This window comes from Parus major, chromosome 18 (assembly GCF_001522545.3).
Source record: "Parus major isolate Abel chromosome 18, Parus_major1.1, whole genome shotgun sequence".
NCBI lineage: Eukaryota > Metazoa > Chordata > Aves > Passeriformes > Paridae > Parus > Parus major.
Window position 1 is genome coordinate 4,152,298 of NC_031786.1, and position 27,059 is coordinate 4,179,356.

The following is a 27,059-nucleotide window of genomic DNA, read 5'->3' on the forward strand; positions in this document are numbered from 1 at the left end:
AACTCATTTGTATCACAGTGTTTTCACAGTGCAGAAGGTCCCCTCTGCTCTGACACAGGCACCTGCAGATATCCTCAAGCAGCTAGTGGGGAAAAAAACTTTTTTCAGAAGCTGGTGAGGGACTCCTAATTGCTACTGAAAATATTTTCAAAGCAGCAGATCAGCCAGCAGTCCCAGCTCCATCCCAGAGGCAAACACAATTTATTTGTCATGTTTCAACAATTTTTCTGCTGTTCATACAGTGTAATTAATCACTTGGCAGGCAGGGGAACACAGAGAGGACTGAAAAGGCAGCTCATTCTTTGATATGCAGTGATCATCCTGTACTTTGGTAAGAGACAGAGTCACTCTTATTTACAGATGGGAACAGAAAAAAAAAAAAGGTACGTGGCAACACAATACAGCAACAATTAATAAGAAACAAACAGCTTTGATTATAACAAGGACCCTGCCATTATTGTACCTTACAACATGCTTTTCCACTGGGTTTGCATGTATGGCTTTTGGCCATTGATTCCAGATGAAAAGGTAACAACTCACATGTAAAAACAGTCTGTCCCTTCACAAGGAGCACTCAGAAGTGCCCTGCTAGCTGATGGTGAGGCTCTAAGATATGTCACTCAACCCCTCTTCTGTCATCTGTTGGGGTGTTCTAGATTCAAGCTCCCTTTAAATCAGCAGCCAAAATACACCATGTGAAGAGCTGACAGAAGAGCTCTTGTTCTGATTCCCATTTCCCTAAACTTAGGGGCTCAGACAGAAGAGCACCTAGACCCACACCACTGCTTCTCAGGGCCTGCAGTGCAAACCTTGGCCAGGGAGCTGCAGATGCAGCCAGCCTAATTCCCTGGGAGTCCTGTGGCCAGTGCTCCCAGCTGGCCGGGTGCCCGGGAAGGCCCAGAGCCAGCCATTTGGAAATGTGAGACACAGGCACTCTGCTTTGTTTGTGCTGGCTCAGTCTGGGCCTGCGTTTTCACACACAAACTTCAGCTGTGGACTTTGTGTTGGTTACCATCTCCAAAAGGCTACCCAAGGGCTCTGAAGTGCTACCAGATGCCTGCCACAAAGCAAACTAGACTAGGAAATCTTTTGTCTCCCTTCAAACTGAAGCCAAAACAAGAGTTGAGGCCATAGTGCCAAACACTGAGAAAGGAATTTGGGATTGATAAATTGCCTTCTGGCAAATTCTGAGTATTTCTATTACCTCTCTAAAGGCTGTGAGAAACAGAAATTATACTAATAAAGAATACTTGACCGAAGCAGTGCCTCAAATGGAGCACAATTCAGACTTTAACCAAATCAACAGACTCAACTCACAGACAGACAGAAAAGCTTTATTTGTAGGTGCCAAAGCTGAAGGACTCTAAAGCTGCTATCTCCTAACTGCAATCCCATCCTCCTAAGTTTCTGTGGAGCAGCTGTCTCTGGTCCAAAGAGAAAACACACTCTGCAGCCTGAATCAATGCTGATGGAAGTCAGTGGGACATCCTGTAGTAACCAAGTTTGCTCTTTATGCTCTGCATATCACACCTAAAGAGCCTTGAGCTCAAAGGCAGAGCTCTCCATTTGCCTGTGATATCACTCATACAGCCTCTCAATAGAGACCAGTAAGATCCTTCCATGGAATGGCCTTTACATTTTGAATTCAATACACAATAGGATTTTTTTTCTTCCTTTTTTTGGACAAAGTTTTCAGACATTAAAAGCTTTAAAAGCTTGTCAGCTTTTGCTCTTTGTTCACACTGAAGAAAAACAAAAAAATCAGACCATTAATAAAATGTCAAATGAAATGTCCCAAACTCTTGGTATCAGGGGGCTTTATATATCCCTTTGAATTAATTGCACTTGGTTGTAATTAAAGGTTGGAGGCTTGGAAGTTTCTTCTTCCCCATTTGACTCAACATAATCAAACAGCTGGATCAGTTCAGCACCACACAGTGGCTTCTGCTACTTCATCCCACATCTTGGAATTATCTTCACTTCAATTTGCTGCCTTTGGGCTTCAGAAAGCTACAGTACAGAGAGGGGGCTCTTGGGAGGGGAAGGAAAAGTGAAAGCAGAGGACAGTCACAAATAACTTGTGACAAGGATGAATCTCCCTTTCAAGTCATCGTGTGAATGCAGAGACAGCATAACAATGAAGCAGCTCAGTATCTGCCTCTCTGTAAGCACAGCCCCTTGGGTGGAATAAAAAAGATGCATTCCCTTTTAAAATATCAATTTGTACCATCACAGCATTTGTGTCCTTCTGCTGTCTGGGAATTTGAGAGACATGCAAAGGGTGCACTGGATGAAAATCAGATTAGACAGGCAATGACCATTTGTGCCAATGGGAGCTGCCCATAAATTTGATTACAGCACCAGGAATTCATACTCATTAAGGTCTGGGAGTTGCAAGGACAGCTTAAATGTTTTCCGTATGTTCTTCCTTGGGAACTGGGAACGAACGCCATTCATGGTGATAGTCTCAAATCCACCTGACCCTCAGTTCTCCTCTGCTTCATCAGCATGAAAATTTCAATTTCCTGCCATAGCAGAGGATCCTTAAGGCGGGAGCAGAGGCTGTTCACGCCTTTTCCCAGTCTTTAGCTGACATCTAGCGAACAGTTTCCAAACTGCACCTGGAGGACCTGCAGGTGGGAGATGGAATGAACCCTTCTGGAGGGCAGAGCTCCAGAGGTGCTATGGTATAAGCATGGGATGTACAGCAGTGCACACCATTCCCTGTCTGCTCCCCACCAAGACAGCTCACCTGGGCAGGTGTGGAAGGACCTGGTTCTGCTCCCAGGCTGCACAAATCCCACACTAGCTCCATTAAAGTGGGCAAACACTGCTGCAGGATCCCACTGCAGTGGTACCACCCCCTGCAGGGACCATTCAGGGGGCTGGTGGACATCAGGAGTGACCAGCAAGGCTTCCATCACAGCACTGTCAGATGAGCTCTTTCTGAACAGGAAGGGTCACCCTTTGCCCCCTCCCTCTCCCAGAGGTACAAATCCAGCACTCAAATGGGAAACTCAGCAGCTGTTACCAGGATTAGCAACTGCAATTCCCACCCTCAGGCTCTCCTGGAGGATGGATGGCAGAAGAGGTGCAGTTTGCAGAGTTTTGCAGTTTGTCTTCAAGAGCTCTCCCCAGCACGTCTTTGCATGACAGCAGATGTGAAATCTCTAAGGAATACAAAACCAACTGTCACCTGCATTCAAAGAGTGTCAGAACCAGCCTGCAATGTCTGCATAGTGATAGGGGAACACTGAGGGTGTGCAGAGCCTGTTTTCATTTTACAGCCTCTATCAGTTACTGCAAACCAAGGAGTTTGGTTTATGGCATCTATTAAGGTAACCAAGCAATGGCATGGTGGGTATCCATATCATCAGTTACAAAAAACAGGGGTTTAGAAACAAGCAGAGTGGTGATGGACACTAAGGTGAAGGAAATGTCTCTATTTTTTGTACGGACAGTGGAAACTGTTCAGTGTAACTGCATGGAGTGGTGTAACATCAGCTCACCAGCACACTTATCCTTCTGCAATGCATGAGAATTATCCTCACACTTCACGACCTGTGAAGTTAAAATGCTTTTCCTGTTGATTTCAGTATCATTTGCAGTTTATAACATCGCTGACACACAATCCTTCTCTGACTGTATGATGCTAACTGCACCTTTAATCTTTAAATGGATGGAGATGATTAAAACCAAAGTAAAGTGAAGGAGGGACAAAGAGATGCTAAAAGGAAAACTTAGCAGTGTTCTACTTCTTAGACTGCACAGACACTGGCAAATTAAGGATACAAATGAGGACCTTTAATGGTTTAAAAATATGCTATACCCACCAGCCAAAATACTATCAAATGTTTCCAACTGGTGTATTGTTTCTTCTTCCCAACAGCTGTTGAGTCCCTGTTTATTATCTGCAGGAGGTCCCTAAGGACTTGTTCACCTACAAAGTTTGACTGATTTAATTACATACAAATCAGTGTTTTCCACTTGTGAGGCACCAGCAAGCTTGTACAGGGATCACCCTTCACAGCCAGGTGAATACTGAGGCTTGTAAGAGGAACACTACCTAAATTCTTAATACTTTCCCACCAGTTAACCCACGTTAAATGCAGCTAAAAGAGTGTGGGTGGCTCACTAACAACCATGAACATAGGAAGGAAGAGTCAATAGGCCGAGTAAAACAACAACATTTACAATGATCCAACCACACATCACTCCAGAGGCTTCCTCAGCCCACTAACGTGAGATAGAATTAGTGCCTCTCTTACCTGGTAATAGTAATCAACATATTGTGGCTGGTAGTGCTGGGGCTCAGAGTTTTCAGGAGACAGGACATCTTTTAGTAAATCTTCACAGCCTGGCAAAAAGAAACAAGAGGAAACGGTCAGGCCAAGAGTTTATCTTCCATTACTTGGACAATGGAGGAAAAAACACTGGTTTGTAGCCAATTTGCATGTACAAAACCTTGGAAGGCAGCTTTGTGATTTATTTAAATAGGTGTAACACAACTCTGCCTTCAGAGTTCTGCCCAGCACACATTCAACATGTGGAACTTGAGAAGTGCAGTTATCTCAGCATGGATACACTAGCCTGCAAAGAAATTGAAAACTGAACATTGCTTGGCTTGGTAAACTACCCTGGGGGGTACAAACCCACCTCTAACCAAACCCAGGCTCTGGAGTCAAGCACTGGATTTGCAGGCTTGGCACGGGCTAGTGGCTACTGCACATCAATGTCAGAAGAGCTGCTTCTAATTTTCTCTAGTCAAAGTGACAAAGGGGCAATGCCTAAGTGTCACAAATCCCCCTGCAAAAAAAGCTCTGTCACAGGGTGTTTGGCAAGCAAATATCTACGCACTGCAACCAGAGATTTTAAGCTTCTATGTTTGCTTTTGTTAACAACCGCATTAAGAGCTGAAAAAAATCAATGTCTGTGTTTCCCTTGGTCCTTCTCTCATCTGAAAACCTGAGACAAAGAGAGAAACACTGAAATCACCAAATGTCTCATTCCCCATTAATTATCGGTGACTGCACTTGGCAGGATGAGCTGCAGAAGGCAGTGATGTCAGGCCAGGTTATTTTAGAGCACCCAGCACACAGCCTTGGGCCCAGACTCTGAAACGTTCTCAGCACATGCTGTGCACTCTCCTACTTGGAAGCTGCAATTGCCCAGGTGTTATTTCTCCCTCCCATCCCAGCACTAATGCAATTTATTTGGCTGTGACATTACACATGGATACCACTCACAAAGCAGCTCAGCCAGAGGAAACAGGCTGATGGAAGGAAGTGTGAACTGAACAGGTTTATACCATTACCTGACCTTCTCTGCTGGTTTTATGTAAAAGAATAACATCTGTAGGGATGAAGACATGCTGTGGTTATGGAGAGGAGTCCTTTGCAAAGGAAAGGGGTACTTTAGAAACCAGAAAAAATGACCAGATGGAGGAAGCCTTAAAGGGGGAATCACTGTGTTGTCCCTGTCTGCCACACACAGGCACACATGGAGTCAGCACCTGCTGAATGAAGACATCTTTAACATCTCTGAAGTGTCACATGGACAAAGACAGCACGATTTTTCCCCTCTTTTAGCTTCTGCAGCAAATTGAGAGTCTCAGGTGGTAGTGAGCAGATAAATGAAGATAAATGAAGATGTTAAATGCCCACTTTGCTGGAGAAGTTAGTGGGCAAGAATGTGTGGTAGGGTCACTTCCCAAAGAGGAGTTTATCTGGGACTAACAATCAAAAACATAATGTACTGGCTGATAGAGGAAAGATGTTAAACTTGTTTGCCTGGAGAGAGCATCTGTCTACATAATCTGCCCTACCTGTAACTGTCACACTGCCCACCCAGTGATAATCCTTTTCTTCTTGGTTTTAGCTTAAAGTGCTCTGTGCTTGCCTAAGGTTATTCACCAGTCCTCTCACAGAGGAAAATTCAATTTATTGCTTCTACCTTTTGACATTAATAACTAAAGCTTATTGCTCATCAAACTGCCTTGTGCCAGCACCCACTGTGAGACTCGTCACAAGTATTAACTGCTTTTCTAAAAGGTCTCTGCATGAGATGGAGCAACTACTCATTAAAGTGAGTTACCTCCAGCAAAAAAGGAAAAGAAATACCAAGTGCTACATGGTAATGGATGCAGATTAGTGTAAGGAACAGAGTATTGTTTACAGTGTTCTAAAATTTCTCAACAACAATAGTTTACACCGTAATTTCAAGCTTCACTATCCTAATGCAGTTGTGCTAACAACAGTGCTTCCTCTCCCAATTTTCTTAGTGGGGAAAGTCACAAAAGCTGTGGGTCTTCAAAAAAGGATTTAACTGCCCAAAGCAGGGGTGTGAGAAATGTTTCTATATTGCCTCCTTTCAAAAGGGCAGCCAGACTCACAAACAGCTCCCAGATCTCCAGGGTCTGAAATGTAGTCTTCTGTGTCCCCTCTTTGCTGTTCATTTCTTATCTAAGATTACTCCTGATCACATTCTTGCATTTCCCTTGTCAGTTAGGGAGAACCACTTCAGGATAGCTCTTGGCCTGTCATTTATTCAGTAAAAACACTGGGGTGAAAAGCATTGCCTCCTTTGCACCCAGCTGAGTCCCTGAAGCCCTCACCACTTCTTCACCTGAGCCACCTGACCCAGGCTTTTATGGCCTGATCCAGAACTGGCAAAGCACCAGACCCATTTCCAGAACATCAGCAGGCATTTAATCCAATTTGTTTACCAGACTGCATAGGTTAAAATGGCAAACACAGCCAAATCTTGCTTTTGTTGTAGTCACAGGCCAAGTCTCCATCGGTGCGAGCAGATTCAGGGTGTCAGTTCATCCGAACCAGTCTCCTCCTGCAAAAGTGACTTTTTAGTGTGGAGATGTTGGGGTGTGCAGCAGGCAGCATGTCCTGTGCACTGCTCTGCATGCAAGCTGGCATCACAGCCTGGCTCTCTTCATCCTCCTGGGAAGACCTGCATGTCATTATCCTCCATTAAAAAGTGAAGAAGAGAAGGAAATGCTCAGAGACCATTCTCCTCTGAGATTACCAAAGCACATCATCGCTACCTTGCAGACATCTGAACCTGTTCCAACATCCAGCAGATCAATGAAAAAATGGCCACTGGCTTCAAGAATCTCAAAATTGTCCCACTTTTTTAATTCCTGTTAAGAACTGAGTTTTAAGAAGTTCTCTGTTCTCCTCTTCCCTGTGAGGACACAAATTTGAATCTCTTCACTCTGGAGAACAGATGCTGGTCTCTTCCTTGGACCACCTCTTATCACCTGGAAGGTGATGTGCAGTCAGGCAATGCATCAGCTTTCTTATTCAGTGTTTTTCTTCAACATTGCCTTCACCTTTTGGTCCCCTCATCTAAATATAATTTGCATTTTTCAGGTATTCCAGGAGGGTTACACAATGGTGTAACATAAAGAGGGAACACTGGAGTGTCTCAAATGCTGTGCAAGTGTGTTCTTACTACCAGAACACATCCTGGCTTGCAGCCTGGGAAGTGCCAGTGAGCTAAATTAGTGTGACACAGTCCAGACAGAAAAAAACAACAAATCAAGGTTTACTCTGGCAAATCTCAATATGGAAATAGGAAGGTACTGGACAAAGATTTGCTCTTTGCTAGCAGAACCACTCCTGAGCAGAATCCTGTGTGCTGAGGTCTGCAGTACTGCCATGGTGGATATTTCAAGCTGTGCAGCAGTGTGCACCCAAGGCTAGAATCTGTCCAAAAATAACCCATTGCAATGAAGAAAAGGAATAATTCCTGGCTACTTTAAGAACCTCTTGCACTAGAGATGTCCTACTATGGCTATAAATTCATGTTCCTGGAAGAGGTAGAACTGAAAGCCACTTACATGGCTGATTAGAGATATTTCATTTGGATGTCTACCTGTATCGTGAGATATTAATGTGCTCAATGTTCTCTTTGCTGCAGTTGGGAGAATTTAATCTACATTTCTGGGCAGCACTTGGCAAGAAGACTTAGCTGCACTGCAATAAGAGTGAGGCAGCAGACAGAGGAAAGAGTAACCCAGGAATAGCTCAGGTGCTGCAGCTGCACTGAAGGGTGTCCTTTACAGAGAAACACTCTGTGAGTCTGTGCTCGATGTAAATCATCACTGTGACACAGATTGGCAGCAAGCTTGTGTCTGGAGAAAGGACTAAAATCAGATCCCAAAATGAGAGTGGCCAGAAGCTGCTGAGTTTTCTTCCCTGGCTAAAGACATCTGATGAGCCAAGCACAGAAGCAGCTTCTCTGTCCACTCAAGAGACTCTGAAATATGGATGTGTACAAACTCCAGTTTAACAAAGCACTGAGTCACTCTCTAGTCTGGTCTGTCAAAATTATCTGAGTTAAAAAGTATTTATCCTAATACTGCAAATGCAAAAGCAAACACGATTCATTTGGCCAGAACTGGGTCAGCTTTAGTCCTAAGCGATGAAAGTAATTTACAAGTCACTGAAGGGGTAGACATGAACCTTTAACTTTTTCACTCAGGCTGGTATGATATCCCTTATGAAATAATTTTACAAATTTACAATCAGTTTAATTTAAGAAATGGTTTTCACACCCTAACAAACATTCAATTTACAAACAGACATTCTGACCACAAATAAAATCAATTTTAGCAAAGCTTTTTCCTGCAAATGCTCCAAGAAGAAGACTTAACCCATAATACATCAGACAATTTTCACAGGCAATTAAGCAGTTTTAACACTATAGGAAATCAAATCTGGTTGCCTAATTGAATGTGGTTGGTTTCTGGCATTTTTCCTAACAGCAGTAACTTTTTACTTTATCTGCCCTTGGATCTTTAGTGGTGTATTAGACTCATTTATGGTTTCAGGGTGTATTTAGTGAAATTTAGTTAAGTCTTAGAAAACTCTCAAGTACTTTCAGGAGTAGCCAACTGCAGTTCATTGAGCAGCTCTAGGGTAATTATTTCCAGGATAGCTCAGCTCTTCCCATTCACTGGCAGTCTTTGTCCCTGGAGCCATCCCAAGCACCACTCCTGTCAGTAAGTTATTCTTTCCAGAACTGAGAGATCCATCAGATCATCTCCAGTTACAGCCTCACTGAATTTTGAGATTTATAGAACCTAAATAAATGGGTTCATGTGGACTTCGGGGTTTTCTGATGTGCTTTGCTGAAATTCCCATGCTGGTGCAGCTGTCCTGGTCCTACATATTATAGGCAAATAAACCCCTTTTTACATGACTGCAACATACCCATCTCTTAGTCCATGCTGGATTTTCAGGGCACGGCTGGTACAACACTTTTCTCAGCTATGGGACTGCAGATTAGATTTTATAATTAATTGAAGGAGATGGACTAAACTTGGCACTGGTTTTGTGAGAAATATGTTTGCTTGGAGCATCTGAATGAAACTGTAAAAGCTATTAGGAAAAAAAATAATCTCCAGTGCAACAGAAGCTCAGAAATATTCTGCTTTAGAAAACTTTGTTTTGAAAAAGCACCATCAAAATTCGTACTGTATTATTTTCATATTATTTCACAGTTCAAATAACCTATCACAGTCTGAGCTAGCTGAACAGCCAACATCCCTTTTGGAACATTTATTTGACACTTTGGGCAAATCTGTGTTCTCGGAATTTTCATTAAAAAGTGCTAGGAACTCAAAGAGAAACATATCTACTTTTTAACTTTTAGCTGCTTACATATATAGCCTGCTTCTAGAAGCTTTCCAACCAACTGTGGTAATTAGATGCCTCAGGATCTAGGGAAGCACAGAGATGGATTTTTGAAGGCACATAATGGTCTGTGTTACTATTTTGAAGATTCAAAGGTTGCTATTGCTGCAGGTGGGGAAGTGTATAAATTCACAGCTGTGCTTCTTCCACACTGTTAATGAATATGAAGGATCTCCTACAACTCTCCATTTCCAAATTCCATTACAGAGCATAACAACAATGTCCTTAAAACTTCTGTGAGATGAGGGAAAGACTCCCTTGCTCCAGGAGAAGAACAGGCTGTATGATTTAATCTGAAAAAACAGTGATTCTGCTAAAGCACACAGATTCATAAATGCAGAAATGCTCTGTGTTGATGTGGCTCAGTCTCTCCCATTATAAAAGGCATGACCCTCCAAACACTACACAGCAGTCAGCACTGTTTTCATGGTTAAAATAAGTTATGAAGTCAGAATGCATCTGCCTTTGTATTTTAATTCTGTATGAATCTGTGTTCATACAGTACCCTCTCATCCCTGTGAGCTGTAACACCGAGAGCAGTAGGGGGAGCTCCCCCTTTATTTGTCAGGGCTTGGGTACTTTTAAGCAGAATATCAAAGCAAAGAGATTATTGGAAAGACAATGGAAATCTTAAAATACAAGGAACAGGTCAGGCTCAGTTAGAGCCTGGTCCTGCAAACATATCTGAGTGTGGAACCCACCAGCCTGCAGAGCACAGGGAATTAACAGCTCCACTCAAGCCTTTAAGTATTACAAGTGGCAGAAAATATTTACAGGATCGGTATGATATAAATTCAGAGCAGCAAAACAAGCCATTGGCTCTGCTGAGCAAACAGTAATGGTTCCCATGCTGACCCTGCTGAAATTAATGAGAATTCAGCCTTTGAGTGATATTCTGGCTGCTCTCAGTGTCTCTGACAGTGCCACAGAACACTTAGGCAAGAGGCTACAGGTGTTATTTCATGGCAACTGCTCTACAGGCAGACAGTTATTAAAGCTCTGCAGGCAGCAGATAGAGAGGGCAGCTTCAGTACAAGTAAAACCTTCATACTCTGGCATTCCAATGAAATTGCTGCAAAGCTTTAAATTCAATGGCAAACCTATCCCTGGCTCTGGCAGAGCCTAATTGCATGGGGAAAGCAGCCTAGACAGCAGGGACTCAGCACAGATGCTGAGACAAAGTCCTTTAATCCACAAAAGACCAGCAAAAGAAGCAAAGCTTTCCAAAAATAGTAAGCACCACACCTGTCCAGTATTCCACCCCAGAGACACAGTGAGAATGAGCTACTCCAACACACTTCTGCTCTCTAGCATGTTTACCTCCACTTGAACAAATCCTCTCCACCACTTCCCAAGATCCTGCTGTCAGTGAGATTGCTCATCCTTATCCACAGCTCCTGCTACTCAGCAGCAGAAGGAAATGAACTGTTTTCCACCTGACAATCCCAGCAGCTGCTGCAGAGGTACATGACTCATATGCCAGGAGGTTTATCCAGCTCTGAAGCACTGAGGAAGAGACAAGGCTTGATGTCCATTTGTAGAGGAACACAACACTTCTCATTTGTACCATGCAGGAGTAAAAAATGCCCTGGTTTATGGAGGAGAGAGGACAAGCTGCAGATTTTAGACCCAAGGGTAGGAGTTTCTCTATCAACCAGTTACAAAACATTAAACACTCATATCTTTGGGATTTTTTCAGTACCAGCATTTGGCTTTTCATTGAAATCCAACTCTGGATATGAAATGCTCAAACCAAAATCATGACAGATCAACTCTGATTTGAATCTGTTGCTCTTAGATGTCTCAAACATCATTATTTAAATAAATTCAAGACACTAAAACACCAAAAAACCTTGACACTGTGTCACCTCTGTGCAGCAAACAATTTTGTCACCATAATATAAATGTAAGCATCTATAAGACAAATTAATTTGAAGTATCATAAATAAGAAATATAGTAAGGCATTAGGACTGTAAAGCTTGAATTTAAACATTTGGCTTCCAGTGCTAAGAATAGCACAACTTCATACTCTATTACTGAAAACCCCACTGGATTTATAGTAGCATCTCATTTTGCTCTATTAATCTGACTGCCCCAAGCAACTGTAATAGGCTGAGATGTCAAAGAATCATATTTATAATCTGTTGCTGCCAAGACAAATTGCTTTTGTTTGATAATAAACCTGCTACTCCCTTTGGGATGTGGCTGCACTAAAAGAATACGGTGGAGGCTTTCCATTCTGCAAGGCAGACATGACCTTTCTGAACTTTAATGTAACCAATTCAATTTTTAAGGAAAATATGGCAGGTAGCCAAAGATGAATAAAATTTCCATGCTGTGAGGTGAGCTATAGAAGCAGCTTTTCTAAAGAGATGCTGTGAAAACATGCAGCACAGTGTCTTATCAGAAATAGATACAGCTGCTGCTGCTTCAATGATAAACACTTAGCACTGAGTCTGTGTAAGTCTTGAAATGCTAATGATGTGCTAAGGGAGCTCTAGTGATGCTGCAGAATTGGGTGATTTTTCTCCATCTTTCCATAGATACATCCTGACAACCATTACACCAAGGATTTGGAGCCTACATGCTCCACACCTGGGCTTCTAAGCTATTCAAAAGCTTGGGGTGCAAGGTACTCCAGGCAGTTTGATCTGGTCACATCTTTGCAGGATTAAACCTAAGGATATGAACAAAAATCAGTTCCCACAAAGTGAGCAAGGATGAAAACCCCCAAGGCCTCATTACTTTGATAACTCAATATTCTCACACTGTCCCCACAGTAAAGGAGATGCAGCTGACCACTCCATCACTGAGGGAACATGGACAAGGGTACAGTTACCACAGAAGAGATGTTCTGGGTCATTTCTATCCCTTCCTGATCATATTTTGTGCATTTGTGCAATCTTTAGACTGAGAATTACAGAAGACAGATGATTTACAGAGATTTACAGATGATTTACAGATGATATACAGAGCTTGTGTCTTCCTTAAAACTAGAATTCAGTTTGATACAGCATCTTCTGCTCAAGGAAATCCTCCAGCAGAGCCTTTAGGGTCTGTGTCCTTGTCTGTTATTACAAATGTAGTAACTTTCCTCCTGGACTTTTTCTTGCCTTCTCTTCAAACACATCAGTTTTACCTTGGATGGTGTCACCAAGAACATTGATTGAGAGCAGCTTCTCACTGTAATTTTACCTAATCATACACTGCCTTTGGCTGCCATAAACTTTAATTAAAAGTACTGAGTTTTTGTTTTTGCATCATTATGGTTTCATAACAATCTCATCATGGAAGACGCTGCAGAGGCTTCTCCTGGAACCACACCATGATCACTGTGACATTCACCCCATCCTTGAAGTGAAGCCTCTGGGCTATGACATCACTCCAACGTTTTACAGAGGACACACCATGTGTCCATTAAAGGATAGGATGGATTATTTTGCTATGGGAAGGTAGAAAAACAATCAGCAGTAAATCAGTTGAAGTCCCTCCTCACTGTTTTTTGTTGTCTTTAGGCTAAGCTCTAGAGCATAACTATGTCTGTGTCTTCTGTAAAGGACTGTCTCCTTGGAGAGGAGGTGGTTGGATCCGCCTGATCTCCATCTTCAGGGTTTGCATGGCCAACCTGTAAATAACTCATTTACTTCCAATACATGACCCCAGGTACCCTCACAACACGAATTAATTATACCTTGCAGATAACTCAAGAGCAATAGAATAGTTTTAAATTTCCTAGGAGAGAACCAAAAACCCAAGGACTCCCTAACTCCCTGAGGTGAATCAGTGGCAGTACAAAATCAGAATCTGGAAGTATCAAACCTGGGCCCTGCCTGTTATCCACAAAGCTACTCTTTCTTCTGCTGTATTTGTCTTTAAACCACAGCACCCTTATTCTAACAAAAATTAGCAGTAAATCAATGCCCAAGCACCTATGGATGCAGGAACTCTAGCATTGCTCACCATTAATACATGAGATGCACAAAAAAGAAAAATATCCTGGCTCTGTTCCCAGTTTCTCTACTGTCACTACAAATAACCACAGTTAAAAGAGAGGATGTCTTTGATCATTACATTTTCTGCAACCAGAGAAACATTAGTGGAACTGAAGGGGATTATTTTTAAGAAATATGCACATACCTTTGATAGCAAAAACTCCGTGACAGAAGTCCTTAAAATTGATTCTTCCCAAATCATTTGGGTCCAAGTACTTTGCCAGTTTTTCCACCTAAAATAAAAGATGGTAAAATATGTGTTGAGACTGGTGTATCATCTGTTGCTCTAATACAGTCTGTATCTTCCACAGAGGACTACAAGAATACCCACACTGTTCACTTGAACCAGCCAATAAATGGTTCTGCAAGGAGAAATCATGTCTTGTATGACACTGGTGTTGAGTAAAGCATGTGCTCTGACCAAAACAGCTGGGACACATCAATCCTGTCCTATGGGGATCTCAGAAGCTTAATAAGGGGTGAATCTGTGACTTATCCTCTCACCATAGAGCAGGGTGCTAGCAGAATCTCCTTCTCGGGGAGCTCTTGCCATGCATTCAGCTCAGAGGAACTTAAAACCTTAGTGATTCTCCACCCCTCTTGTCACAAGTTCTCAGGGAAGGAGAAAGGACAGACAAAGATGCGCACAGCCCATAGCAGTCTCATTCCCTGAATAATCTAGATTATAGGAGAGAAAACTCATTGGGTACTTGGAATGAAAACAAACTTTCTTGACACAGGAGAGAATATAATTTTTGTACAGGAAAATTAACAGTATGAAAATATGTTCATGTGACAAGACACAAAATGGTTGTGTCCAGTACACTGTGCAAACAAGCAACACACTTACTCCTTATAATCTCAGCTTCCCAGTTTAGCCTTTCTGATTATTATTCACCAATAGAATGAGATTATGCTGAGTTTAAACACAGCCACTAAATTAGCACCTACCCCAAAAATGGTCTGGCAAATTTTTCAGGAGAGTTTTGGGGTAGAGGAAGAAAAGCAGCCTAGACTGGAGAGACTCTTGTACTGTCTTAGAAAAAAAGAAATGGAGGAACAAGTAGCTGAAGAAGAATAAGGTAAGAGGCAGAACAGTCCAGGGAGTTGAGCGCACACCTGGACACACAGCTGGCTGTTCTTTCTTACATCCATGCTGCTGGAGCTTGTTACATCCCTTGTGTGCCTGTGCCTTTGCCTGTAGCACCTTGCAGGGACCCTCACTAGGGCAGAGACAGCCTCTTGCTGCTCATAAGAGCTCACAGCCAGCTCCACACAACCCTGCCCTTCCTGGGCCCTCCAGACACCCAGGAGTATGAAGAAGCTGAGTGCAGGGGCAGCAGGCGTGGAGGATACTACAGAATCCTGCTGCAGCACAATCTGTGTGAGCTCAGATATGTCAGTCTGAGCAGCAACAAAAGCCCAGCTGGAAAGATGCAGCAAATGAATCCAGATGACCCAGTTTCTCAATTTTCTGGTGTGTTTTTTTCCCACGTGCTTGCAAAAGCCCAGCAGTTTCCCAAAGCCCTGCAGATAATGCACTAATGTGTGCACATGACACTTCTTCCTACAAGCACTTCTCAGTGCCTATAAATTCCCTCTGTACCAATAACTGCTATGATAAGCCAGAGGGCTCATTTAGAACAAGCAGATCTGGATGAAAAAAATGACAAAATTTTTACTCATATGCAAAATTCTATGTTGAATGAGAAAGCCACAGTTTGAGCCTTAAATTGAATCCTTTCCCCTCTCCTTTTCTTAGTGAAAATAAAAAATCACCTCATGTGGGCAGGGCAAGTAAGGAGCTATGAGTTCAGAGCCCATGACAAGTTAGACATTTTCTTAAAATTTTCCTATTGCAGAAGGCTTCCACAGCTCAAATCCTGCCAGCTGGGCAGTGGAGTCCAGATGACAACTATGGTGTGACTCATGATCAAATTCCCACCCTGGCATCACAAGAAATTACTGTAACCCCACTAATTTAGAGCAGCAGAACACACATCTGTGCTTCCAAAATAAAAGCCACTTCAATAGAAACCAGAGTGTGTAGTCAATGCACACCAGACTAGCTGAAAATCCTGACTGAAACCAATTAAGTAGAGACATGCTTGATACGGAAGATCCAGGTCAGTGTTATCCCTGTCACCTTCATGAACAACAATTGTGTTGTAGGTTATAATGCACAGATTCCTGCAGCCAGCTGGGAAGCCTCTAGTCTATTTAATATTGTGCTATAACACAGTGGTGTCACTGGGTGTTCACAGTGAATCTGGCACTTTAAGTGTATTTCTCAAAGTTGATCCAATGATTTTAGTCTACCAGTTGCTCAGACATATAAAATTACACTTTTGAAATCAAATTAAATGAGATGTTCTGTGTCTGGGAGTGTGTATTATGGAGGAAGAGTTCACATTTAGGTCTAGCAATGTCTTAACAGTAAACGAAATTATCACCTGAGCAAAGTGCTTTAGTGTCCAGTTTCCCCTAAATCTAATTTGCAGGTTTTCAATTGGAAATTACAACGCAAATAACTGACATCAATGCAGGAGACAATGAAGAATTTACAGAACAGCCTGATGGAATTAATGCCATCAGTGCTCACATCTTCAGCCAGGAATAAACACAGCTCCCAACACAGGTCAGGGGATAAAAGAATTTCAACCAACAGGGCCTACATTTGCATGGATACTTGTATAGGGTTTGTGAAGTAGTATAAACACATATTTGGTACATAAATCCTTGCATATTTGCACACAGTTTTCAAGAGCCTGCGGTGCACTTGACCATGCATTTTTACCAGTAGCTTTCTGGAATAAGGCAAGAAGCTCTTCCTAGTTAATTCCAGACTGAAGGCATTGCTTTAAGTTAAATTTCAATCTGTGGCCAAATAAACTACAGCTATCTCCAAATCTTGTCTGGTGTCCACACTATATAAACCAGCCTTCTGCTTCACTTTGTAAAGAAATAAAGTCCTCTCCTCCTTCTTAGAAAGGGTTGGCTACCCACAATGAATCAAAAGTTGTTCTAATTTTTCATTGCCTGAGGAAACTTCTGGATTTGTCAGCTTACCTGGCAGGCTGGGTGACACTGAAACCTTTTGCAGTAAACAAACCCCTGGGACTTGAGGAGTCCACAGCCTCTTCCAGGGAATGAGGGAACAGCAGCTGTGTCCTGATAATGGAATGGGCAGCACAGCCCAGTTCTGCACACATGGGACGTGCAGGATGTGCCAGTCCTGGGCACACTCAGACTCCTGTGCCCCACATCTCTGGGCTGTGCTGGCCTCTGCTCATCCCCTGGCAAGGGACACAGGACCACAAAACCAACTGCTGCCAAAATTCAGTGTGAAATGAGTGTGTGATTGTTGTGATACCTACAGGCGGCACAGGGAGCGCCGTGTGCGCCAGAGTTTAACATCAGAAGCCATCACAATGAGTGATGTGTTTTGGGCTGGGAACAGACACTCTTCTCTGCATAGAGTAGTCCCCACCACGTGGGACAGACAGCATAAATGAGGATTGCAAACTAGTTTTTCAGTGTAGGAAGTGAATAAGGGCAGAAAAAAAATGATCTGCAGGCTCAATAATCCAGCTGGTTCTTTTGGCAGCAGCAAGGGTGTCTCTAATGAGCCCCTCAGTAGGCGTCCAATAGTCAGAGAGAAGACATAAATCTCAGAGAGAAGAAATAAATAATTTTTCTTTGGGAAACAACTGGAGAAAACCAGACCTCTATCCTATTGTTTAACTCGCTTGGATGAATGGGTGATTACCCTTTCAATGCAAACATGTTTCTCCATTGTAATAACTCCTTACTTCAGCCAAGGTGTTTGCCTCCTGTCTCTTGGGTTTCGCAGCCATCCTGACTGCCCTGCAAAGGGGTGTTTGTCCCATGCTGATTTCTGACACATAAGAGGAGGCTGGGAACACTTAGATTTATTGAAACTGATCTTTTCTTGCAAGTGAGTTCAAAACAGGGGCACCTGTACTGAATAGCCAAGGAATCCCCTCTGGACCTCTGGCCAGCTCTTGTACTGAAGCTGCCAAGACAGCATCAGTACTTTTTCCAGCAAAGATTTTCTGACTGGAACTGAATCCTGCTTCCATTTGCAGGCAAGAGGAAACTCAGACCTCTACTGACCTCACTTAATTTTCTTCAAAATGTAAGAGATTCTGTTAACACACAAAAAAATAAATTTTTAAGACTCAGAGGTAACCGATTCAGAGGGATCCCACACCAGCTCTACCCACTGAAATCTTGCAGTGGGATCCAAATCACAGCCAGAAGATGTCATTGGAAATAAAGAACGTGTCTCAGCAGTTTGCCTTCATACTGCGGGAGTCTGTGAGCACGTCTCACCCTGAAGTGCAAGCAGGGAACACCTGGGAGCTGTGACAAAGGCAACACAAGCACTTGCAGGAAAAGGTCAGGCTGTGCTGTGGCAGTGACATTTGGGCAGGATCTCCTGAGGCAGAAGCATTTGTGAGAAACCTCAAAAAAACAGCAAAAGGAGATTAAACATGTAAATGCTGTAGGGTGGAATTAGAGAGCCTCCCACACGGTTTATACAAGGAGCAGCACAACTGCACTTGCCCTGGTTTCAACAGACTGGCCTTTCCCACATTTGGAAAGGGTGTAAGTTTACACCTGGACAGTTTGAAATGCTGCTCTGGCTGCAGGGCTGGGCAATGAGACCACTGGGTGAGTGAGACCCACCCTCATTCTTTTCCCTGGCCCCTGGGCTCAGGTGATCTTAGCATTGATGTGGTCCCAGATGTCAGAGCTCTTCAGTCAGAAGGGCTGTCTTTTGATGAGCTGGAACTTATAGATGGATGGGAAAGAAAGAGATTTCTCTGTGATATTGTGGCATTTCAGGGAAGCAACACAAGAAGAGGGAAATTATTTTACATTACACTGGAGAAACCAGCACTCACACAGTTGTGGTACCCTGTCATATGAGATGCTGAAAACACAGACAGGTTGCAGAGAACTGACATACAATTAAAACACCTTATACAACCAAAAAAGAGAGTTTTCTTCTGTTTAATTTGGTAAAAGGGAGATCAAATGATGATTTATTATGAGGTATAAAGACCTCTGCAAGCAGGGAACTGCAGGTTCACAAACACTGTAGCAGAGGAAAGACATAAAGAATCATTATTTGCAAAATAAAACTGAACAGATTCCAATTAAAAGGAAAGCACAATTGTTTACCCACCATAACTATAAATCAGGAAGGATCTGGAACTATAAAAAGCAATTGGAGTCCCTCATCTGAGGCCTTTTGAGAAGGTGAGATACACCTGGAAGATTTACCTTGCCTAGAATAAGTGGGTTAAACTCTGAGCTGTCATCATCTCAAGATGTCACATGGGATGACCTGATGCTCTCCCTGAGCCTGACCCTACAGCACACAGAACCATGTTCCCAGTCACACATTTAAGGAGTGGAAGGCCAGCGTTTCGGAGTCACGAGTCCAACAAATTGCCTGCCCACTCAGTCCTTGCAGACTGTGCATAGTAAATAATTCATACCACTGCAAACAGCATCATGAATTTCCATCAGCTGCTGTCTGATCCCAAAGCATGCAGGGACATACATCATTGCTGGAAACAATGGCTTTGAATTTGCTTTGAATTTGCTTTGAATTTTGATTTCAAGCATCAGTCATTGCCCTTTATCTGCAGGCTTCAAGCCTGAATGTTGGCTGCTCTGTGGCTCTCTGTAAACAGAAAGGATTGTTTCAGTTTCTGCTTTAACTGTGTGCACCCAATTTACCAGCTGGAAGGCAGATCTTGGGATTGTGTCCTAAATGACATAAGCAAATTTGTTGAGTAATCTTGGCCTCAACTTTGAGCAAATTTCTAAATCTGTCAAATCCATCATGGTCTAATGGCTGGAATGCAAAAATTCTAACCAAATTAAAGGGAGTCCATTCACTTGTCTTCCCTGGGTTTAGCATCAACACATCGAGTTGCATCTTCTTCCAACTATGACCTGAGTCCATGGGGCCTCGGTCCAAGGGGAGAAAAATATCCACCAGCTATCCAGATGGAGAAAACATCCACTGTGTGGAGGATGTGAAATGTATCAGTGAATCACAAAGGCAGGGAAAGAAAGAGGTGACTCCAGAGGCACTGCAGGTGGATGAGTGCATTCAGAGGAAAAAGGAAGCTTCTAGTGTTGATGTGTTATTAAAGCTCTGTGCAAGCATCACCTGGGCTCAGGTGGGTGACAGATGGTGAGTGCCGTGGAGCTGCTGGAGCGGGAGTGGTGGAGCACTGCGGATCTGCAGCACACACGGCAGGGCAGCTGCTGCCCTTCCCAAAGGCAGGGACACAGCTCCAATCTGCTGAGCTGGGCTGAGGAGCGCTGCACAGAGGGACAAGGAGCAGAGGAGGGTAGAACTGCCTCGTCTCAGCTTCTGGAGGGAGGAGGGCAGGAGCTGTAGGATCCACATCACGGCTCCCAGGGCAGGAGGGTTTATCTTGACTGGGAGATCCCTGCTGCTGGGGAAGGACGTGGTATCCAGTGGCCATGGGGCTGTGGCAGAGTGGCAAGTCTTCCAGTAGCATGATGTTACCAGCAAATTATTTAATCTGCTTTGTCTTTCCCTTCTTTAAAATGGTGATGGCAATACTGCCACCACACTCAGAGTGCACCATAAAGACAGTGATGCTGAAGACAGCAATGAAACCTGCATGGAGCTGGTCCAGCTTGTTGGGTTTCTTACCCTGTTTCACTTGCCCACGGGCCGGTGTTTGTCGTCCCTGAATACATCTCCTGGACTGGACATGGAACACCAGGCACACTGATGATCTGACACAATCCACAGGTATTTCTAAACTGCTCTACTGCAATGAAATCTGCCCCCCTGGGCAGACACTTGTCATTTTGTTTTCAGCATTTTGTTATGTTAATAGCATTTTACTATCTTCTGATGGTAAAGGACTGAGCCACACTGTAGTGCTGAGAGAACACATTAGGGACAGATTTGTTCAAAACATTCTAATATGTAAATGAGCTATTAAGAGAACATAATACTCCATGAACCTCAGTGAATGTTTATGTATAACAGAAATACAGGCAGTGTTAGGAAAATTGATGCTATGATTTCTATTCCACATTGAGAAATCACTTGCAGTCTTTAATACACGATGACACAAACCTAATTTGGGATAACAACAAATACAATTCTTACCGTATTACATGCCTCAATTTTCTAGGTATCATTCTTACAGAGAGTGTCTAACCACAGCTGAGATCCAAAAGTCATTACTCTTAAGGAACCCCTTTCTCTCACACCATATACCTTACTGGTTAACCTTTCTACTTACACAACAAAATGTTTTACAGCCACAAAGAATCACCAATAAATCTTGAAACAGAGTGCATATGAATAGCTCTGAATCTGACCTCACTTGAGAAAGGATCATCGCCTGGAATTAAGAAGTTTTCAAAAGTTCCTCAGAGTACATATCCCAAAAAGACAGTTCACAGCTACAAAAACTACCTTCCCCTATTTTATCTTCAAGCCAGAAACCACCAAAATCCTGGTGAGCTTTTTTCCTCTGCCAATCTACACCTTTGGATGTACCAATTATTTACACACACAACACCCCTAGAAGAGTAATTCACATTTATTTTGTCCCTCGTAATGCAACATAGCAGCTGACAGTGAGCAAGTGCCAGAATCATAAGACCAACCTCTCTCCAGTCTCCTCCACGATCTATGGATATGTGAGACCTGAGAATCTTTCATTTGGTTACTTAAACAGCTGACTTAAACAGGTTTTCATTTCCCTCCTTCCCTCTGATGCTGTGTTGCAAAACAAGACATTTGGCTGGGCCCACCAATCTTACAACAGTCTATGGGGAATCCCACACAGTCTGGAATACCATGGGAACAGAGAGCAAGGCTAAAAATATGCCGAGCCATCTGTTCACTCTACAGTGATTTTTTTTGTGTGTTGTTCTGGAAACAAAGGGTTAATGTGTTGAACTGTTTTCCTAAAACCACTGATTCACTCACTCGCTAAAATAAGCAGGGCTGCATTAACACCTTCTCCTCCGCAGCTAGCAGAATGGAAGCCAAGGCTGCCTGGGAAAAAAACGCTGTTAGCAAAAGCTGTGACAAGCTGAAACGAGGCTCAGCCCATTATCGTCCCCATTAGCATAAGTCAAATACAGCAGAAAATAGTCAGATCACAAGAGACACAGGAGGCAATTGGTCATGTGGGTGCAGCATGTTTTCCTTTAAACAAGGAACAGGAAAATGTTTGCATAACATCAGGCTTATCTACAAGTGCTGCATTGATTTTCACTGAAAATTTTCTTCCTCTCTGCAGCTTGTGGTGAGTGTGATGGTTCTCATCAGTACATACAGGGAATTTCCACAGAATTATGTTTTTCATGGCTCTCAGTTGGGAGACATCAGACAAACAGGATCTACTCTCAGAATAATGATCATGTTTTGTAGTAAAACTGGGGAGAGAGCTGGGGCCCAGAGTGCCAGAAAACATTTTCTTGGTGCCTTCCTTGCTGACACAACTGCATTTTAATTGAGGTGTTATGGTTTGCAAAGAACAAACAAAATACCGAAGGCCAGCAGGAAGGAGCTGGAGAGGGTGGGGGGACCAGGGCAGGTCAGGTAGGTTGGTTCAGCAACAGCTCAGATATCAGGGAGTCCCCAGGGATACACCAGTGAAAATACAGGGCTCAGAGCTAAACAGGAGCTTCAGAAAATTGCCAGAACAAGTGCCAAAAGCCAGTGTTGAAATCCAGGCAGCTGCTCCAGACTGCACGGCAGACACAAAACCAGAACAAGGCACTTTTGTGCCAGCCGTACAATGGCACTTCACTTGCTCATCTCTGATTCACAGGTCAGAAAACACGGCTAAGTGCAACAGCACACACAAGATATTGCATTTTTTACAGTTTTGTTAGCAAATCCTCACAGACTGGATTTCCAGCCTCAAAGTTACAAAGCAAGTGTTACTCTTAAGACAACCACTTCTCTTGACTGTGCGCTTTATTGTTATATTCTCTCCTTAACACACAAAGCTAACCCAGCAATATGTGCTTCACACACAACATCTACGTTCAGAAAGAATTTAGTTTTTGGTCTGAGAGGCAGCCAGAGGCCTGCCCAGAGCAGCACAATTTGGGCATCCTCAGGTCTCTCAGCCTGGTCTCCTGAAATCAGTTTTGAACCCAGCTATTAAAAGGGGATGTGGTTGGCTTTCGGCATGCTCACAGATACAGAGTGTGAAATGTAGGCCTTGAGATTTGATCTCAAATGAAAAAGCCTGAGCAGCAGTCCTGAAATTAAACTGAATGAAAGAAATTTCATGGCAAATTAATGCTTTGACACAAATCCTGGGAGGAATGAGTATGGGATGAATCCAGCTCAGGGAGACACACATTAGTTAAGATGACAAACATCAGGCAGAAAGGTATGATTAAAGGAACAATATTCCACTTAGCTGAAGGGAGAGATCTTAACCTTTAGAAAAGTGTGGCTGGGAGATAATGTCCTTCCCCGAGGACCAGGGAAGGAAATGAGCAGTAAGTGCCACTCATTACGGTGGGATAATTACCAAGTCTGGAACAGGGTGACAGGTTTGAACAGCAGCTGACTCCTCTGACGTTAGGAAAAGGCAAGCAGGGATAAACAGGCTGTGACAGCAGGGGATGAGCATTAGTCGGGACTGTCAGTGCTGAGATGGGGGAGCAAGAAACCCCCCAACCAACAGCAAAACTACCCGGGGCTGAGGGAAGGAGGGAGCCCTTCCTGCTCAGTTCGCACGAGCAGCCAGATTCCTGACCAGAGCACTCACACCGTGTTAATATTTCCTAATTCCCCCTGTGCCTTGCTGCAGCTGCCAGCTCCAGGCAATGCGACAGCCCAGAACCCCCCTCAGACCTCACGTTCACATATCCTGAGCAATCCCCCCATGGAGAAATGTATCATTCAAACTGCAGTGGAGGAAACTTTGTATAAAAATCACAGGTAGAAATCCACGTTGCTATTTGATCTTCACCGGGGGAAAGGCATTAGAAGGAATGATAATCAGCCAGCATTTTTGTGTAGAAAGGGACAGAAATACAAAGCCTGAATGCATAGGAAATGAATGCTCTATGCAGCCTTAGAAGCTGTACAAGGGTGCCTCATGCTACAGGACTGCCTGCACTGTGCATCCTCATTAGCCATCACAGCCTGGTCAACATTAGCACTTCTAAATGGTTACAAGGCTGAATGGTAGAAAGATCCAAAATGCAATACAAGAAAACTCAAAAAGAGATGAAGGTGCACAGCTACGATAGGATTGTACTTTTGTGTTTTAGCAGTGTGCCCAAGGAATCTGCTATCAATTAGTCCTTGGTATTGTAAGAAGCTCAGTGAGGGAGTGAGGGACAGCATTCTCAGCTCCCTGTTCCCTGTATTGGAAAGATAGTATCTGACACAAAGGTGTTTTTCTCAACTGACGTGATTTCACCTTCTCTTGTTATCCAGAAACAAATGGACTGCAAAGTGTGCTGGGCCTGGGGACTAAGGAGGAAAAGGCAGATTTTGAAAAAGAGATTTGGGTAATGATGTGGTGACTTCCATCAGCTGGAAAATCACATCTCTCAGGCTCAGGTAAGCAGGTCACTGTTCCCAGTCCAGCTGTCACTCAGGATAATGGTCACTTGAGAGGCATTTCTGGCCACCTGTGTGTGGGGCTGGACTGTTCATGCCTGTATGCACAGCATGGAGGTCCACAGGGCTATTCCTGTTCTGTGAAATTGCTTCATTCTAAAGCCTTTTAAGAAGTTACTGTTTTGATCTTGCTCATTTCTACAGCTGCCTTTTCCAACTGCCTTTTAGTAGGGATGTAGCTTGCCTTTTCTGTCAACATGTGTATATTTACATAGTAAATCCCAGAGGTATATGCTGATTTATTTTGATATCTGTTGATGCCTTGTGTATCAGTATGTGAATTAATTTTTTCCCACATTAAAATCAAACCAAACAGCCTGACCAAAAAAAAATGTCATTTTGATTTTTCCAGCAAATATAAGCCCCCTGTAGTTATTATGACAACATGTCACCACAGGGTCACAGACAGTGAAAATGACTTGCTCGGAAAGCAAAACTAACCAGCCCTTTCAGTGTAAAAGCAAACAGGCACTGTTTAAGGGAATCAGGAGAGCTTCTCTTAGATGGACCCTAGAAATAAGGTCAGAAAAGGTCACTATTATTATCACAAATTATTATCTCTAGAACATCCCCTACAAACACCAGATTATGTGCAGTTCTGCTTTGGAGCATCTACACAAGAGGTGAGCGGATTGGTTTATCCTTCCCATTGTACCTCACCCCAATTCCAGGTAAAACATATAGAGTAAAACACTACTTCTAAACTAGCTGTGTCTCTTTAAGAATCAGACCCCAGTATTGTCCTTTCAGTTCACAGGTTCCTCTTCAGTTACCAGTTTAAACACCCTTGACAATTTATTGATCACCTGTGAAATCCCTAAATTTGTAAAAACTGATTACTCCGTGTTTGCCAGACCTTCCACAGTGCAACTTTTCTCACTCCGAGCTTCTGCTGCTGCTGCCTTCTCCCAGCCTGCCAAAGCTGTGCTTGCATCTATTTTCCTCCAACATAAAGATGCCTTGTAGGAGTTACAATCAAGAGGTGAGAGAATGCAGAAATCACAATAGATTTATACTGCAAGGCCCTCACCCAGCTGCATTTCACTGCAGTGCTGGAACAGAGAAGCCAGTTAACTGCTAATAGCTGAACATGTACAACCTCCAAAAAACCACAGGTTTTTGTGCTTTTCCAGTCTCTGCTGTGTGTTCCTTCTCAGAACATACCCAGTACAGTAACAAGGAAGTAATTTACCCTTCAGTGATAAAGCTCAGCAAAGCTCTGTAGCAGAGACACAGGTATGAAACATGGGGTGGAATGCTGAGAGCCTGAAATAACAAAAGGAGCCTTCTGAGAGCACCTTTCATTGGACCAGTTCAGCAGAGGAATTCTCACTGGTGAGGTTTCCTCACCACAGACTAAAGCAGTTTCATGGTTTGTAACCATCTTCAGTTGAACAGACATTTATTTTTACATCTGTCTCTCTGTCACTGCTGACTGTGGTTTAATGGAGGGCTCCCCACAGAGAGGGCTGATGGACTGAGTCTGCACAATGTGTTCCTGGACCAGGTGCCTTTTTGTCCATGTTTTCTTAAAGTCTCTCTATGAAGAGTCTGCCTGAAGAAGGAGGTGAACCTCAGGGCTGCAGCTTGGTCAGTGCATAGGGGGAAATGCTGAAGGAAAAATGAGCTGGTGCCAAACAAAATGCAGATGCCTCAGCAGCAGGAGCAGCAGCAGCAGCAGAGAGAGATGCTCCCACCCCACTGCAAACCTCACCCTGTTCACCCTGAAGAGCCAGCAGCTCCCCTATCTCTTAAACGTCCTGGTTTGGACAGGATTCATGCAGCTCCTGTAAGATTAGGAATAACAGCCTCGCGGGCAAGGTGTACAGCTATTATAGAGATGGGCACCCTGCCAACACCGACTCTGGGATGGACCAGAGACAAACACAAAGTCCTGAATGGATGGCACCATGTCCTCCTCAGCTGGACAGCTCTCTGCAGGTCACTGTGTGACTGCAGTGGGATGGAACTGCATGGCTTGCCAAGGATGGAGAAGGTGGAAGTGGTCCTGGAGATGCTTCATGTTGCTCTGGGAGCCATCTGGATGAATGTGACCTGGAACAGGGCAATTGCCATTCAAGTACACACACCTAAGCTGAGTCACAGTGAAATGCTACACCTGATGACAGCTCGTCCTTGCTGTTCCTTCCAGGTGTGCACTCACATTTCTCACAAATAAAGGTTGATGCATTTTTATTAAATGACCAAGTGCTGCCAGACAGAGAAGCAATGAGGTGGGTATCGAGGTAGTGAGGCAGCCAAAGAACCACCACATCATCAAAAGTTCACAGGAGCTGGAATATAGCATGGACATATGAAAAGAATCAAAAATCTTATGTGGTGTTATATAAAATCCATTAGAAACACCAAGCCTGGCTGGTTTGAACCTACTTGGCCTCTGCTCTCATCTACTGCAACACAGCTCCACAACTGACAGGCAGAGATGGAGAGATTCTAAAAGCAGAATAAAAATAAGCAATGCAGGAAGAGGGACAGAAGCATGAGGAGGAAAATGCTTCTCTGGCCTGGCTGACAGACTGGTCAGCAGCTCCCAGTGGCCAAGGAACACCTGGCTCCAGTCCTGCTCTGTGAACAGCCCTGAACTCCCCAATTTCATGATGGCAGACCATTTCTGGAATCTAAACATAGCCCAA

The 27,059-nt window shown here is 43.5% G+C and overlaps 1 protein-coding gene across 2 annotated transcripts in view; it reads right to left on the reverse strand.

The window, feature by feature from the left end:
• The window catches only part of RAB11FIP4 (RAB11 family interacting protein 4), a 111,523-nt gene that overhangs the window by 65,142 nt on the left and 19,322 nt on the right, over positions 1-27,059 (reverse strand). For both annotated transcript variants that reach the window (XM_015645917.1, XM_015645916.2), the window contains exons 2-3: positions 13,852-13,939; positions 4,269-4,357 (exon numbers count right to left, since the gene is read on the reverse strand). In XM_015645917.1, coding sequence (XP_015501403.1) covers positions 4,269-4,357; positions 13,852-13,939 — 177 coding nt within the window. The remainder of the gene's footprint in view (positions 1-4,268; positions 4,358-13,851; positions 13,940-27,059) is intronic.